Source organism: Cicer arietinum, chromosome 7, assembly GCF_000331145.2.
Source record: "Cicer arietinum cultivar CDC Frontier isolate Library 1 chromosome 7, Cicar.CDCFrontier_v2.0, whole genome shotgun sequence".
NCBI classification, from domain to species: domain Eukaryota; kingdom Viridiplantae; phylum Streptophyta; class Magnoliopsida; order Fabales; family Fabaceae; genus Cicer; species Cicer arietinum.
The window spans coordinates 51,169,332-51,186,821 of record NC_021166.2 but is presented as its reverse complement, the minus strand read 5'-3'; the positions used below and the strand labels follow the sequence as shown (position 1 = coordinate 51,186,821).

Sequence of the window (17,490 nt, the reverse complement as noted above, 5' to 3'; positions counted from 1 at the left end):
TATGGTAAATATTGTAAATAGGTTCGACACTAATTGGTTTGATAATATCATGACCGTTTGAAAATAAACGTTTTTTCATTATTACTTCTAATCTTATATATAAAAATAAAAATAAAAATCAATAAAGTAAATAAAATTATTAAATATTATAATATTATAATTTATTCCAAATTAGTAAAAAAAAAAAAGGTAGTTTATTCTAAATATAATCTTATACAATCTAAAAGAAAAAAAAATTAATAGTACCTTTATGCATTTTTTGTATTAAAAGTGTCTTTATGCATTAAACTGCACATACCTATTTATGATATATGAATGTGAGACAGTAGAAATATAAAAAAATTATATTTATGAAGAAAACAAAAATAAGTATATGATATTTTTTTAATTTTGTTGAGTCTATTTGCCATGCATTGATATTACAATTAATTTTTAAAGACACCTTATCGGGTTAAAGAGTATAATTACTTTGCCCTTTGGTGAACAACTGACATTAGTGTAAATTTCTATGAAGTTAAAAATATTTTCAATAAGATTCAAACAAAATAAAGGGCGTTCATTGAAATAAAATTTTCAAAATCTAATAACATAACACTGTGTCTATAATATTGAATTAGTTATTAGAGAATTGTTTCCTTTAATGAATCACCTATCACCTTAAACTTTTCTTAGAAATTAGCCTTAATAATCTATATAGTCTTATAAAACAATATGATTATTTTTTTGGTAAAGATATTAAATCCATGTGTGCAAGTCCACGTATGGATATATGAAAATAGAGTTTAGTAAAAAATTATTAGTCTCTGTAAAATTTATAAATTTTATTTTAAGTTTCCATTAAAAAACTCGTAATAATTTTTTTTATTAATCCTTGAAACTTGTGGTTCCTACAATAAAAAATTATATACTTGTTAAAAATAATAGATATTACAGAAAAACTATATATATATATATATGAAAATACAGTTTAGTAAAAATTTATTATAGTCCCTGTAAAATTTTATTTTAAGTCTCCATTAAATAATTCGTAATAAGTTTGTTTATCAATCCTTGATGCTTGTGGTTCCTACAAACAATTAAAAAATTATATAATTGTTAAAAAAAATAGATATTATGAAGAAATTAAATTTATGCAAAAGTTAATAACAAAGTATGAAATTAATATTGCATAACACAATTTACTCTTAGTAATACTTTTTTACACTACACAATCAATAATTACGAGGTCTCAGTTTAAACTCGAAACAAAACGTTCAATTTAATAATATCGATATTTACTAATTGTCATAAAGTTTAAGAATTATAGTGAATCTATTTATTTGGTCAAGTATATGAGCAAAATTCCTTTCATTAATTATTAAAAGAATCATATTTTTTAAAAAAATTCCTAGATGCAGACTTTTGACAAAGTAGAGAAACATTAAAAGAAAAAATAGTCAAAATGACAAAATCTAATATAACAATTTAGTAAAAATTGGGGAAAATGCAATTAGTAACATTAATAGAAAATATTTTCATATCAATGTAGAAATTGTCCATTATAAGAGAATGTCCACAAATAAATTTGTTAGAGAATATATTTTAATATGCTATTTTGTTATTTTTCATTCAAATTTTGATTTAGTTATCTTTTAAAAAAATTATTACATTAAATAATTAAAGTACTTCTAGATGTAAATAAAAAATATTAGAATGACATTAATTATTTTATTTATCTAAAACTTGTCAAGTTTATTATTTTATTTGATGCAAATAATTGTTTAAATTGTAGATGTAGATATAAATTTGTGTAAAACTTTTTTAAAGTAATGATATATTTTCAGTATAAATAGTATATATATATATATATATATATATATATTACTAATAAATTCTATAATAAAAAGTGAAAAAAAAAAAATTAAAAAAGTGTAATAATTATAACCAAAAAGTTCCCAAATTCAGTGGTTTTTTACAAGATTCCCATGCTAAGTTAATTATCAAATCATAATGTCTCTCTTTATTTAAACAGAAATTATTAAATATGATATAAAACCTGATAATAATAATAATAATAATAATAATAATAATAATAATAATAATAATAATAATAATAATGATAGAAAGAACTCATTAAAAAATAATAGATAATTTTGTGTTGTTTTTAATTTAAAATATTCATAATTTTTTAAAATTCACAGTTTGTTTTAACTAGTAAACATTCAATATATATACTTTCAATCTAACGATTTAATAAACAAGTCATCAATAATTTTATATCATTGTATTTTAACTACACTCATTTATTTTTTATATAATTTTATTAAGTGGTGCCCTTAAAACTTATGACAGAGAAATTATTTGTATAGCAAGTTCTCCTAATAGCTAGTCCTTTTCTAATGTCTCCGATAGAATTACCTATTAGGTATTGCATCTTTTTTTTAGGTATTGCTTCTTATTAGGCAAAATACATTTCATTAGAGATGCTTTTATAGACCAAACTAGATTATTCATATTTTTTCTTTGGACTCAATTAGGAAAGAAAATAATAATAATAATAATAATAATAGTAATAATAATAATAATAATAATAATAATAATAATAATAATAATAATAATAATAATAATAATAATAATAATAATAATAATCAAAAAAGTTTCATAATAGATAAAATTTAAGTGTATTCTCTTAGGTGTTGTTTTTATCTTAAAATATTCATAATTTTTAAAATTCATAATTTGTTTTAATTGGAAAAAATGTATTAAATTTTATATTAATACATTTAAAGTGTTTTAATACATTTTAATTGAAAGAAAAATATATTAATAAATTTAAGTTAAGAACCACACAGAAAAATCAAATTGTGTCCTACTTTTAACAAGGAATTAAATTCAAGTGATAAATAAATTGGTGAAGGTTTATTCAATTTCTAATGTTTTTGACTTTTTAGTGGATTATAGCTTTCGATAGTATATGTGAGGATGGGGACGTAAAATTACAGCTCCACGATCTTTAATCTAATAAATTTTAAAAATAAGTTTAAAATTTGAATAGACAAGCTATGCAATTCTTTTATAAGAAGTATTTGCCAAACTTTATTTACTTACCCCGTAAGTATTCAATATATACTTTCAATCTACCATTTGATTTTTTTTTTTTTACTAAAAGTGTTGCCAATAATATTAAACTATTATATTTCAACAACATTCATTTATTTTTTATATAATTTATTAAATTAGACTCACAAAAGTTAAGATAGAGACAAAACAAAAGTGATATGCCTTTCACTCAATAAATTATATTAAAATGAATTAGAGTTAATGAGCTAGTTTTATATATTTATAATGGATGCATATAACTAATATCCCACTGTAATAACTCATAGAATAGCCAATCACATAAGTTATAACACAATACTGATGTCACTATTAATTTAAATCATAAGAAAAATCTGTATCTTTAACTTTGAGCCACCATTAAAATATGACTTTAACTCGATTAAATAAAGTATGTGATATTACAGTGTCTAGGCTAAACACCACTCGGTTACAAGCCTTTCAAACGATCCACAGAGATGCAAATCAAATAATTTAAATAATTTAAATAATTTAAAGTATTTGACACAATATCTTATCTCTAAAAAAAAAATATTAAAGCTATTTATTATGAAGAGAGAAAAAGGAATATGAGAAGACCCATTTCAACAGTGTGAGTGGATTGGGTTTTGTTTTTAAAAAAATGACTAAGCGTAATTTTATCTAAAAAATATTATTTTCAATTTAATTTTAAAATAAATATAAAAAAATAAAGATTAAATATTAGGTACTAAACAACTTTCTGATCGAACATAAACAATCTTGTTCTCGTGATCCTAGGCGAAATATCACTTTCCCATTCCTCTATTACCCTATAAACAATAAACAATAAACAATAAACAATAACTAATAACAAAAGAATCAAATATAAAAGATGCTCCACCTCATCATCACATTCACACACCCCACTCTCAAACACATTAAAAAACAACACCACCACCACTCCTCAAACTTTTCTTCTTTCCCTTTGCAATCATCATCTCGTACAACTTACTCTACACCGTATTCAAACCGTATTCCATCCGTATACGATACACTTTCATGGCAGACAACAACAACATCACCACTCCACTCCTCACCTCCGATCACCTAACCATCACCGTCGACTCCAACTCCAACTCGACCACCGCGCGTCCCGACTCCAACCCCTTCCGCGCGTTAGGTTTCAACGATACGTATCCTCCGTTGACCGTTCCATCGTCAACTACACTGGACCCGTTCCGCAACAATAAAGCAGGAATTGAAGGGTTTTACGAATGGGTGAAGACGATAGTGTGTATACCAATAGCTTTGGTTCGTTTGGTGATATTTGGATTGTGTTTGGCGATAGGTTATGTTGCTACTAAGTGTGCACTTCATGGTTGGAAAGACAAAGATAACCCTATGCCTAAGTGGAGGTCTAATATTATGTGGATCACTAGAATTTCTGCTAGATTCATTCTTTTTTCTTTTGGGTGAGAGAACCTTCTACATTCAATGCTTTCATCTCTCTTCTTTTTATTTTCTCTACTTTAATTAGGTTAGGTTTGATTCATTAGTAACTCTCTTTACTTTACTTTACTTTAATTGACTTCACTTTATTTCATATTATGATTGAAATTTATCTTTTTTTATTTTTTATTTTTAAATTTTAGATCTTGGTTAAGTTTGTGTATGTTTGTTTTATTGTTTTTGGTGTGGGGATATGTGGTGGATTGGATTGGATAAATGTTTTGAGATTGATTTCTATGTGCTGACGGTGTATAATTTGTTTACATATGTATCCAATCATGGAGCGATTTGATTGGATGCATGTGTAAAAAAGTATTTATATTGTTGGTGTATACAAATTAAATCCAAATGTTTTTAGGTGAGATAGGGAGGGAACTATATAGGATCTTTATTGATTTGCTTTTTTGGTTTTTGTGATTAAGCATGTTGAGTTCACCCAATTTGTTGTTTTGTGAATTGTGTGTGATGTGAATCTCATCATGAAGAGGGAACAGTGTGTCATGAAGGAGTAGATTAGTGGTATGGGTTGAGATGTCGAAGTAGTATTATGTAGGAGGTATAAGGTTTGATATCTCTACTACTAACAAATCCCACTCCCACGACAAATTAACCACTAAAAATTTGTCTATTAAAAAAAGGAGCGAATGGTGTAGAAATTTAAGTTGGGTTGTTTAGGGAAAAGATTTTAGCTAAAGATTGAGGAAGTGGCTTGCTTTTCTTTTAGTTGTTGATGGAAATGATGTGTGCGATCTTTTGGTTATTGCAATGCGCGGATAACTAGTTTAATGAGTTAATGGAGTTCTTGGTTTTATTAGTGGTTTAGGATTGTGGAGAGGGTTGAAAGGTGGAGATTTAAGGAAGTTCAAGTCATGTAAGTGGAGGATAGAATTTGCTTTTGTTTGAAAGATTATATAATTTGTGTGTCCGTCTCCCGCTTGATTTATGATCAGGTAATTGATATTTCTAGGGGGAACGAGGGATAGATAATAGATAAAATGAAATTAAGTATGCTTGACATTTTAAATGAATAACAATCAGTGTTTCCTTGTGATACTAAATAGTTATATTGAATGGAAATGAAGCATATATGTTGTATGAATATAAACCTCAGCTAGATACCCTGTTTATGTCCTTTTGCTAGAAAGGAGCATGAGGGTTTTGGTTACTTTACTCCTTGAATGTGATTTCAGTTTCTTTTTACACCGCAGTATCTAAATTTGTTTCAGAACCATAAATTTATCTGTATTGTTGTTTCTTTCTGTCCTTTGCAGCTATCATTGGATAAAACGGAAGGGAAAACCAGCCCCAAGAGAAGTTGCTCCAATTATTGTATCTAATCATGTATCTTATATTGAGCCTATCTTCTATTTTTATGAATTATTTCCAACCATTGTGGCATCCGAGTCTCATGACTCCATACCTTTTGTTGGCACGATCATTAGAGCAATGCAGGTATTTTGTTTTCATGTTAACATTTTATGTATGCAAAGTTTAAATTATAAGATAATATGTTACTCAACCATTTTATGTCTTTTTCCACTTTTTATTTTTATTTTTGCAGGTTATATATGTTAACAGATTCTCACAATCATCAAGGAAGCAGGCTGTCAGAGAAATAAAGGTAAAATACTTCTTTTATTTTGCTTATTGTTATTTGATCTGCATCTTAAAATTGTCTCTGTTCTTTGGTTGTTGATATGTTTGTCTATTGATGCTCACTTACCTCTCTATTCTCAATTATACTTTTGACATCACTATCATTCGGACACTATTTTCATTCAGAAGTCTCATAATCTTATTGTAGCCTTTAATGCTCTTATTTTGGAACCAATCTTCTGCAGAGTTTCTTAAAATATATTTGGTGAAAATTTGGGAAGAGGATGATTGAGTGAAAGCTGTAGCACACTAGCACCATAAGACAAACTAACAAGAGTCTGATACATTTTTTTTTTAATTTCTGGTTTTTATTGGTCTCATAAAAGATTTATATAAGCAATATGTTTTAGGATCATGCTACATAAATGGTTGAGATTGTAAATTGTAAATAAGTTATGAAAAATATAGCTGGCAATATAAAGTGGTAGAGAAACTAAGGGCTGACATAGAATTTAACATATTGTAAAATTACATTTGCTTCTGATTTTTCGGCACTGAATAGAAATATGCAAGAATTTATATGAACTAACAGGTTTCAAAAATAGATATTCTTGGAACAAAATTTCTTCATATAAATCTGTCATGTTATCAATTTTGTAAACTGTTTGATATAGAAATCTGCTTTTAAGGACCTGAATAACAGAGAAGGGCTTCTTGCGATAGATTTCCTCGAGTGCTTTTATTTCCAGAGGGAACCACGACTAACGGCAGGAACCTTATTTCCTTCCAACTTGGAGCATTTATCCCTGGGTACCCAATCCAGCCTATAATTGTACGATATCCTCATGTGCACTTTGATCAATCTTGGTAAGCAATTTCTTTATGAAGATCCTGTCATTTCATTACTTCTGTTTGTTGGCGTAACTTATCACTCATGCTGTTTTACTTGCATATTTTTAGGGGTAATGTTTCTTTGGGACAGCTTATGTTTAGGATGTTCACCCAATTCCACAACTTCTTTGAGGTATACTTTCCTATTGATTATATTTTTTTACAGTGGTTTGTCCACCACATTTTTAGGAAACTTAATTTCTTGAAGTAATTTATAACTTGTCTTATATTGAACAGGTAGAATATCTTCCTGTCATTTCACCTCTGGATGATAAGGAAACCGCTGTGCATTTTCGTCAGAGGGTGAGCATTCTTGTTTTGTGTCATAGCTTTCACATACTTTCATGAGATTTCGATATCGCATGAATTAGAGTAAAATATATTTAATGAATTGAAATATATTGACAATACATCAGATATATATATATATATATATATATATATACACACACACACACACACTAGATTACTAAATAATCAAATTCTATTAGTACTCATATATAACTAAATTCCTACTAGTACTCCTATACAACTGAATTCCTATACTTGAGGGATACAAAACATAAACAAATTTTGACACTCCTCTTCAAGCTGGTGAATAGATGTTCTCCATTCTCAGTTTGGATAATTCTTTCAAAGTTGCTGCTGTTTAGCCCTTTAGTTAGAAGATCTGCAAGGTTGTCTTGGGAGGAGACATATGGAGTGCAAATTAGGCCACTGTCGAGTTTTTTGATGTCTTTCAACTTCAATATGCTTGGTACTATCGTGTTGCACCGGATTATGTGTTATGCTAATATCACATTTATTATCACAATAGAGTTTCATTGGTTCATCCCACTTTATCTTCAGGTCCTCCAAAATGATCTTCAACCACAGTAACTCACATATTCCTTGTGCCATTGCCCTAAATTCTGCTTCAGCACTGGATCTAGCTACCACACTTTGTTTCTTACTCTTCCAAGTCACAAGATTCCCACATAGAAAAGTGCAATATTCTGTGGTTGACCTTATATCTATAATTGACCCTGCATAGTCAACATCAGTATATGCTTCAAGACCCACATTTCCATTTCGTCTGAACAAAATTCCTCTTCTTGGGGTTCCTTTAAAATTTTGCACGATTCTGAGTGCAACTTGCAAGTGTACCTCTGTTGGTTGGTGCATGAATTGACTAACTAGGTTTACAACAAAAGCAATATCAGGTCTAGTATGTGACAAATATGAGTCTTCCAACTAATCTTTGGTACATTTCCTTATCAACTGCAATGTCTTCTTCTGCATTTCTCAACTTTAAATTTGGATCGATTGGTGTACTCATTTTTGTAACCGGAGTAAATGTTTCCAAGTAAATCCTTTAGCTACCAACCTTGCCTTGTACCTCTCAATAGACCCATCAGCCTTGTACTCTATAGTGTATATCCACTTGCATCCTACAAGTTTTTTTCCATTTGGTAGAGAGACAAAATCCCAAGTGTCGTTCTTGTCCAGTGCTTCCATTTCAAAGTTCATGGCCTGTTTCCATTTCTTGTCGGACAATGCTTCAGAGAGAGAGGTAGGTATAGTGGTAGTATTCAGGTAGAGTGGCTTGTTGGTACATGTCCTAGTATTCTTCCTAAGGGCAATTGGGATATGGAGGTCATCATAAGTTGGTGGTGTGTCGAATTCTGATTCTAATGCATGGGAAGATTCATAAATTGGATCACTAGAATTTGAAGCATCAAGATAAGATACTTCGTGTAAAGTTGGATTTGACTCTTGGATGTTAATAGATTCAGGAATGACCATTGTTCTTTTTGTATATACCAGATTCTTCCCATATCTTACATTAATGCCATCATTTCCATCTTCCTCAGAATCAATTTCAGTCTCATCATTGTCATTTTCATCTTTTCCAAAATCAATTTCAGTCAACAATTTCTGGTTCAAGAGTCAACTCAAGAAGTAGACGAGACTCATCTTCCTTACTTGTATTCTTCCCCTGAAGATGAATTTGACCAAAGAAATTTTCTTGTTCATGTAAAGTGACATCTCGGGAGACATAATTTTTGGGATGGTGGATGATAACATTTGTAGCCTTTTTGGGTGAAAGAGTACCCGATAAAGACACATTTTAAGGCTTTAGGATCATGTTTCCCTCTACTATCACTATGGATATGGACAAACGACGCACATCCAAATATTTTGGGAGTAAGATTACTACGGGTGGACACATTAGGGTAGAACAGGGACAGTGACTCCATGGGAGTTTTGAAGGCAAAGACACTAGAAGGTAATCGATTTATAAGATATGATGCAGTTAAAACTGCCTTTCCCCAAATTTCGTGGGAACATTATTTTGAAATAACATCGCTCGAGTTTGATCTAACAAGTGTCCATTTTTCCTCTGAACAATCCCATTTTGTTGGGGTGTTTTAACACATGAGGACTCATGAATAATGCCCTCTTTTTGATAGAAAGAATTAATCCCGTGAGTAAAGTAATCTTTGGCATTATCAGACTTAACCCTCTTAATAATCACTCCAAACTGGTTTTTTTTATCATGTAGAAGAAGTGTACAAACACATAACTGACTTCAGATTTTTGTTTTAGCAAGTAACCCGAGTAAAATCATCAATAAAGGTTACAAGCCAACAGTCTCTTGATATATTTGGAACAGAGTGACCCATACATCAGTATGAACTAAATAGAATGGAGAAGTACTCATTTGGTTACTACCTGGAAAAGGTACAGGTTTGAGTTTAGCAAGCTCACACACCTCACAATGAAGACTTTCTACCTCTAATTTTTTGAAGAGGGAAGGAAACAACTGTTTTATGACTCTAAATGAAGGATGACCCGTCGTGGTACAAAATGACCTTGTCCCTATTGGTCTTATTGATTTAGAAAAAAGAGTTGGTATTGTTGAGTAGATTTGGAGGAAGATTTTGATTATCCAAGTAATATAGACCATTCCATTCTCTAGCATTACCAATTGTCCTCCTTGAATTCTTGTCCTGAAAGACACAAGATTTGTTATAAAAAAAAAAAATTATATGATAGGTCTTGTGTTAGTTTTTGTATGGAAATTAAGCTAGTGGACAATTTAGGAATATGAAGGACATTTTTTAGAGTTATGGATGAGTTTATTTTGACATCTCCTTGACCTGCTGCAGTTAGAAGGGTACCATCTGCTGTGGATATTTTCTTGTTGCTAGGGCAAGGTGAATAAGTGAAGTAGTGTGCAGGTAAGGGTGTCATGTGATCAGTGGCTCCAGAATCTAGTATCCAATATTGGTTATAGGTTGTATTTGAAGCATTAAGTCCAAAAGAAAATTGAAACTTACCAAGAGGAAGTGTACTTGTATATACCACAAAACTAGTACTTGTCAGTTTCTCCAACTTACTAAGAAGTGATCTAATCTTCTCTATTTCATCTTCATTGAGTCGAGTCATATCCGTAAAATTAGTAGACAAACAATATTAGAGACGAAATATTGATCTATCAAACAAAACAAACTTCAAACGTCCAAAAAATATCCACAAACTGTAAGTGTGCTATAATGCCGCAACAGAAAAGTACGAGCAAAAACCGTGTGAGCTTCAAATGACCCATAACAAAAGTGCTTTGATCAAAAAGTGAACCCCAAAATGAAATGAGAAACGGCCGATCTACAATCTGGTTGAAAACGGCGTTGAAAATAGGTCGGTCAAACGGACGTGAACAATATCGACATGAGTATTGAACACACTATGGTAGCAAATAGGCCAAAAAGAAATCTCAAGTTGCTGCAACGAAGGCAGCAAAAAGGGCCACAATGAAGGTGGCTAAGGTTTCGGGAAAATTGAAACCGCAATGGAGGCGGTAGGTTTATGTGGAAGCAAGGGCCACAATGAAGGTGGCTAAGGTTTCAGAAAAAAAAGAAACCACAGTGAAGGTGGCAAATTTATGCGGATGCAAGGCTCCCAAAGGTCGAGAGCTCTGATACCATCTCAAGAATTAGGTAAAATATGTTGATTGAATTGAAATATGTTGGCAATACATCAGATATATATATATATACACTAGATTACTAAACAACCAAGTCCTATTAGTACTCATATATAACTAAATCCCTGTTAGTACTCATATATAACTAAATCCCTACTAGTACTCCTATACAACTGAATTCCTATACTTGAGGGATATAAAACAGAAACAGATTTTTTTCTTGGATATTTTAGTCTCTTAACTTTGGATTGCATTAGTTCATAATATGCAAATTGCAAAGTTTTTCCTCCCCAATATTTTGATTCTTGAAAGTTCTATATGTATATAAATTTGAACTAAAATGAATTTAAAATTCCTCCATAGGCGTCAAGGAATCGTTTGTTAACGGTGTTTGGTTTGGTGGCGAGGAAGGGGAAGGGAGGGATTTTTATAAACTTCGTTGTAGAAAAGTCTAAGTCCAACACTGGCTAGAGATACTAAAGAATTTATAAAGCTTGGGCATTCCTCACCTCATGTAGGACCAAAATTTAAGATGGTATCACAGTTTATCCTAGAATCCTTGTTGGGCCACCTGTAGTTTCCATGCTCTAGATTGCAAAGTGTTTTTCAAACTTGAAGGAAAATTCTACTAGACAGCTGTTGAGACTAGCAATGCTCAATGTTAGTGAATGTCAGACAAAAGCATGCTAATAACAGATAACATTGGGATAAGCCAAGATGATGATGCTGAGCTGGATGAGTGGCCATTGAAGAAAAGAAAATATTTAGGAACAGTTTATTTTAGAGATAATTAGAGTAGCAGTGTTGCACCTGATGAAGGGAGTTTGAGAAGAACTCGCCTAATATTATGTAAACACTACATTTTTTTACCTTATCGTTTTCTATTATCTCTTTTGCATCTTCTCTGTTAAGAATGAGTACACTGGATGATTTGTTGAATTTTTAATCCTTGCATGTGTGAGTAGTCCGCAACTATTTAACAATCAATATACGGATAAATGCAGGCTAGCCAAGCTATTGCAACTGCTATGAATACTGTCCAAACTGGACATTCTTATGGAGATATAATGCTTCATATGAAAGCACAAGAAGCAAAACAGGTGTGCAGTTTTAGTTATTGGTTACAATTATATCTTAATTCTTCATGCTTGTTAGTTTGCTTTTTTGAAATTTGTTGGCATTCCATTGTTCACACTGCTCAATTCAAACTTGCATGACAAAAAATCTGCTACAGTGGCATGGAAAAATCTGCCATATAAACGGCGTTTCGATGGTGGAAACATGGCAGATATAATAGGTGTTGCGGTTTATGGAGGCTGGCACAAAATCCGTCGTGCCATGGCAGCGCCATGACGGCAATTTGACAACATTGTGCTTGGAAATAGCATGTTGAAATCATAGGGTTTTAGATAAGAAAGGGGGAAGAGAAAAAGTAATGACTTTGAATTATGTTTGCGGTATGATAACAAAAGATTAAGTACTATTCCTTGCTCATACTAATACTAGACTTGCAATCCTAATAAAATTTGGAAACTAATCATCTTGATTATTAGACTTAAGACTTATTGGGCATACATGACCCAAAAATCACGCCACGTGGCCCAATAAGCTGCCGTCAGGGACCAAAAGCAACAAATTTTGAATTTGCAGGGACTGGATCCAAACAAAAACTTACAGGGACTAAAACCAAAAAATGCTATAGTTGCAGGGACTAAAATCATATTTAAGCCAAATGTAAAATATAGTCATTTTAGGTAGCAAGGTTATATTAAGTATTTTCTCATCTGTGATATTGTTCTGCTGAATATTTCTAGTCATCCTTAGTGTATTCCAACTTATATGTCCATAGATGTTGTGATTGTTATGCTTCAGCTGTTTTGGTATGACTTAGCAATCTATTTTTGTCGTCACTGACATTTTAACTTGTTGACTTCTGCAGGAGAACCCCTCAAGTTATATGGTTGAAATGGCCAAGGTGGAATCAGTAAGTCCCTAAAAACAACTGAGCTTGAATCAATTTTCAAATGTGCCATTTAACTTCTTGCCACTCAATTATGCTTTCTCTTGTTACAATAATCCTGAAATATTGCCAACTGTTTGTGTTTGTCAACTTTTGTACTTCGAGGAATAAGTAGAGAAAGTGAGAAATATTTTGTAACATGGCATCTTAATGATAGGTGGTATGACACATCCTTTCTCTCGGAATGGTCTGCCTATATGGTATTGCTAATTTAAGTTTAAACATCATTGCTTGAGAATGGCTACCATTAAATCCAAGATTTCCAATTTGAATACTTTTTTTGTTTTTGATTAATATTTTTTCTTTTAATTAAATTTATGGTGATATCAAATCAGCCATAATAAAAAACATTTTGTGTTTCTTTCCAGTTATTTCATATCAGCAGCCTGGAAGCTGTGGAGTTTCTGGATAAGTTCTTGGCTATGAATCCAGATCCCAGGTACTGCATTCACATTCTTGTAAAAAGTAATTAATTAGTGAAACTTTTCGTACTCAGTTACACGGGGAGACACAATTATATTTGATGATTATATTTAGTGGTGCACAGTTGGTTGTTAAATCATTACTAAATGCTTTGAAAACTAGATAATCAATTGATTATTAAATCATTACTAAATGTTTCGAATACTAGATTGATTGGGAGTTTGATAATCGATTCATTGACATTTGAAACTAGATGAGTCATTGAACTGGTGTGGAGTCACTGGTTTAAGGTTTTCAGTGGTCTTCAATCGTGATTGGATCTAGGTTGAACTGATGATAATGAAATATATATTTTCAATATTACATACTACATTTTATATTAGATAATGAATTAACAATTTCAAGAAGTATTGATGTATCAAATTTTAAATTATTTAAAAAATGATCATATTATATCTCTGTTAAGATAAAAAAACCACAAAAGGATAAAAAATAAAAATCCATGTATATGTGTCTTTTTAACTTGCCATTGCACCTTTATTTGGTTAAATTATTTATTTATAAAAAAATGTAAATAATAAAAAATAACTGGTCCAGCCAGACCAGTTTTTTCTCACCGATTTTGAGATCGACTAGTTTTTTAGGTTAAATGAAGAACTGGGTTGAATTTTCTGGTCCAATTACAATGGCTTTTGAACCCATGCTTTTATGCAAGTTATATCTTTTTATTTATTTATATTATTAGCAACCGTAGTATCCTTGTATAGTATGTTAATATTTCTTTGATGTGTTTGATGATTTATGCTTTCATCTGTTACTTATACCTAGTTGCCTATGATGGAAACCTTACCGCAAATATTAATGTTTTCTTTTTCACTTATGACTGCTACAATTTTTTGTAATTCTTAAATATTATCTTGTGGGAATTGACAAAATTCCATACCCCGCTTGCAGTGGTCGTGTTCAATATCGTGACTTTTTGAGAGTTTTAAGACTCAAGGCTTGTCCTCTTTCTCAAAAGGTTAGTTACCAAATAGCTCAAGATTTCTTAAATATTGTAGGATTAAATTTTAAAGCCATCCAGAATTTAATAATAATCTATGCATTAAGTTTTATGCTAAATTCATAAGCTTGTAATTTTGAAAACAAAATTTTCTGCACTCAAGTTTTTCTTCCCTCTCTTTTCTTCCCCGTTCTTATTACAGATATTCGCATTCATTGATGTGGAGAAGTGTGGGACAATTACATTCAGACAGGTGAATATTTGCAAAAATCTATCCCTGTTTCTGTGCTACCAACTGCATATTTAGGTTTAAAATATTCTTGTTGATCATGACATTTTTCTGATGCATGTTTGTTTTGTTGCTTCCAGTTCTTGTATGGATCTGCACATGTTATGAAGCAGCCAGGGTTTCATCAAGCCTGTGAAGTAGCTTTTGCTGAGTGCGGTGGTGCAGTAAAGGGCTACATCGCAGAACAAGAAGTATTAACTACTATACTCTTCCTTTACAACTTGTGTAGAAATTTGGATTGACACTTAATGGTTCTTCTTCTTTCCATTTTTTAATTCAGTTACGAGATTCCATCCAATCTGTTATTCCCAGCTGGAATGACAATGAGGTAAACAACTTCATATTTCAAGCAGTTTTTAGATTTTCTTCAGATTTTTATTTTAAAAACTTGTAAAAAACCGATAAAAAATAACTAAAAGTGATTTTTTTTTTTTTTTTTTTTATAAAAAATTTAACAAACAGACCCTTAATCTGTCACTAGCATCCTTTGACTCTTGTAATTTGATTGTTATCAACTGGATACTTGTAGGTCCATGATCTTTTCTTGTTATTTGACAACCATAATGACGAAAGAATTTTCAAGGATGAATTTCTTTCATGCCTGAGAAAAAATCCTCTTCTCATAGCTCTTTTTACGCCTCAACAGCAGCCCAAGGAATCATGTGGCAATGGAGTGCTAGATATAGTGTGAATGTGTGATGCATGGATTTTACATGTGATTACAACCTCTGGCTTTTTAGGATGTTGTTCTTTTAGAAAGTACAAAAAAAAAAAAAAAACAAGAAAAGGGTAGGATTCCCTGGGATTACATGCATATAGTATAGGATGCCGAGGCCTAATTCTTTTTTTTTCCTTTATATTACCTTTCCTTGATTAATTAATCATATAAAACATTATCATTTGTTGAAGATCTGTGTTTTCTGGCTTGTTTTAAAAGAGTCAGATTTACACAGCTAGATTTCTGTTAAACTATTTTGTTGTGATCAAGCTGATCCAACATTTGAGTTTTGTTTGGTTCAGGGACCATTTTGATATTTGGGGTCAATGTGGTCCAAGGTTTGATCCAACGTTTGTGTTTGTAACAAAAATTATTTATGTATTATTAAAGATGTGTTGGAATCTAATGAAGAGTGATTTGCTGTCTTAGAGCATTTTTGTGATATTATAAAGCTTTAAACTTTTTTGGTCTTCTAGTTTGAATTGTGTGTAACTTTGGTCCAATGATACTTTTTTTTAATGGTTTAAGCAAATGTAGTCTTGACTTCAACGTTTATCACCAAAATCCTCAATGTCTCATTTTTAATAAAAATATTTTATTTTGATGATGAATTTGACATCTGAAAATTTTACATTAGAAAGATTTTTTAGGCTGAGACTAGGGTTAAAGAAAAAATTGATTGTTTAGCTATTTATTTAGAAGAGAGAAGCATTAGGCATATACATTCTCCGGTAGATTCACAGTTAGTTGCTTTGAATTACTCTCTTGTTTTACTATGTGTCACTTTTGTTTATTGCATTAACACTAAGAAATAACTAAATAAAAGAAAGGGAATAGTAATTTTATTTATTTAATTATAATTATTAATCATTGATGTGTTTCTTATTATTATAAGTGCAAAAAGTGAAATACAATATTTTGAAAATAGTGTATATGGTATTATTTAGAGTGTAAATTTGAAAAAAAAAATATTTATTTTACATTGAAATCTCAAAATGACAAAAAAAAAAAAATTATATTAGAATCTCGAAATGAATGTTTTTGCACAAGTGTTACTTATTGTGAGAAGAATATATAAAGCTAGGCAGTTATCATCCATGGGATCTAAAAATGTTTTAAAACATTTTATATTGAAGATATAGGTTTAATGAGTTTAAGCAAACATACTGTCGAGGTAAATTTGATGTTTTAAATAGTAAATTTTATATTAAAATATAATTTTTACATTTTATCTTTTACGTAATATTGAATTTGACTATTTATTATTTATAAGATTTATTTTGTTTTTGAAGCATATAATTTTTAGTTATTTTTTTCATGGTATATAGAATATAAAATAAAAAAAACACCCACTTAACAATAACTGTTTGAGGTGACATAAAAAATATCACATGCATTTAAACCTTCAAATATTATCTTTAAATTGTTATCTTCAACAAAATTTCAAAGTAAAAACAATAATTTAAAGACAATTTAAAATTTTTGGAAGTCTATCAATTAATAACTTTGTCAATTCGAACAACCATTGCTAAATTAGTATTTTTATTTATTTCGTATTTAACATACCGTGAAGAAATGATTAATGTTTTTCAACTTCAAAAAGATAAAAATTGAAACTAATATCATATAAAAGTTAAATGACGAAATATTTCAGTTTAAATTTTAATGTGATAAAAAATGATTAAAAAAAATAGTAAACTTTAAATTGAAGTATGATTTAAATAATTTAATTTGTAAAAAGTTAATAGAATATGAGGATTTTAAATAAATTGTATGGAGTAACTTACGTAATATTAAAAATTTAAACAGAGAACTGGCCTTTCAAAATTGTATGCAATTCAATTTAACAACAAAAACTATATGAGTAAACAACAAAAACTATATGAGTAAAAAAAGAGCAACAAAAACTATATTTTAATAAATTATTGCTATGAAATTATGATATTATGATGTAGTGTTACTTATTTATGTTGATGTTGCGATGAACTAAGATTTCTTTAAAATTCCTTTATTCAAT

The 17,490-nt window shown here is 30.2% G+C and overlaps 1 protein-coding gene across 1 annotated transcript; it reads left to right on the top strand.

Moving 5' to 3' along the window:
* The first annotated feature begins 3,975 nt into the window (after positions 1–3,975).
* On the top strand, positions 3,976–15,901 carry LOC101489365 (lysophospholipid acyltransferase LPEAT2). The gene is made up of 14 exons (XM_004510836.4): positions 3,976–4,529; positions 5,838–6,018; positions 6,128–6,187; positions 6,866–7,029; positions 7,123–7,186; positions 7,291–7,356; positions 12,025–12,120; positions 12,960–13,004; positions 13,409–13,479; positions 14,418–14,484; positions 14,669–14,719; positions 14,836–14,946; positions 15,036–15,083; positions 15,285–15,901. The coding sequence occupies exons 1-14, from the start codon at positions 4,117–4,119 to the stop codon at positions 15,444–15,446; spliced, it is 1,599 nt and encodes a 532-aa protein (XP_004510893.1). The 5' UTR covers positions 3,976–4,116; the 3' UTR covers positions 15,447–15,901.
* The last annotated feature ends 1,589 nt before the right edge of the window (positions 15,902–17,490 follow it).

What these genes read in the sequence shown, in the direction of transcription:
- LOC101489365 (XM_004510836.4), top strand. Translation starts at nt 4,117, where the DNA reads ATGGCAGACAACAACAACATCACCACTCCACTCCTCACCTCCGATCAC. An exon ending in CGATCATTAGAGCAATGCAG is followed by an intron (nt 6,019 to 6,127) that starts GTATTTTGTTTT and finishes TTATTTTTGCAG; the next exon opens with GTTATATATGTTAACAGATT. An exon ending in GCTACATCGCAGAACAAGAA is followed by an intron (nt 14,947 to 15,035) that starts GTATTAACTACT and finishes TTTTTAATTCAG; the next exon opens with TTACGAGATTCCATCCAATC.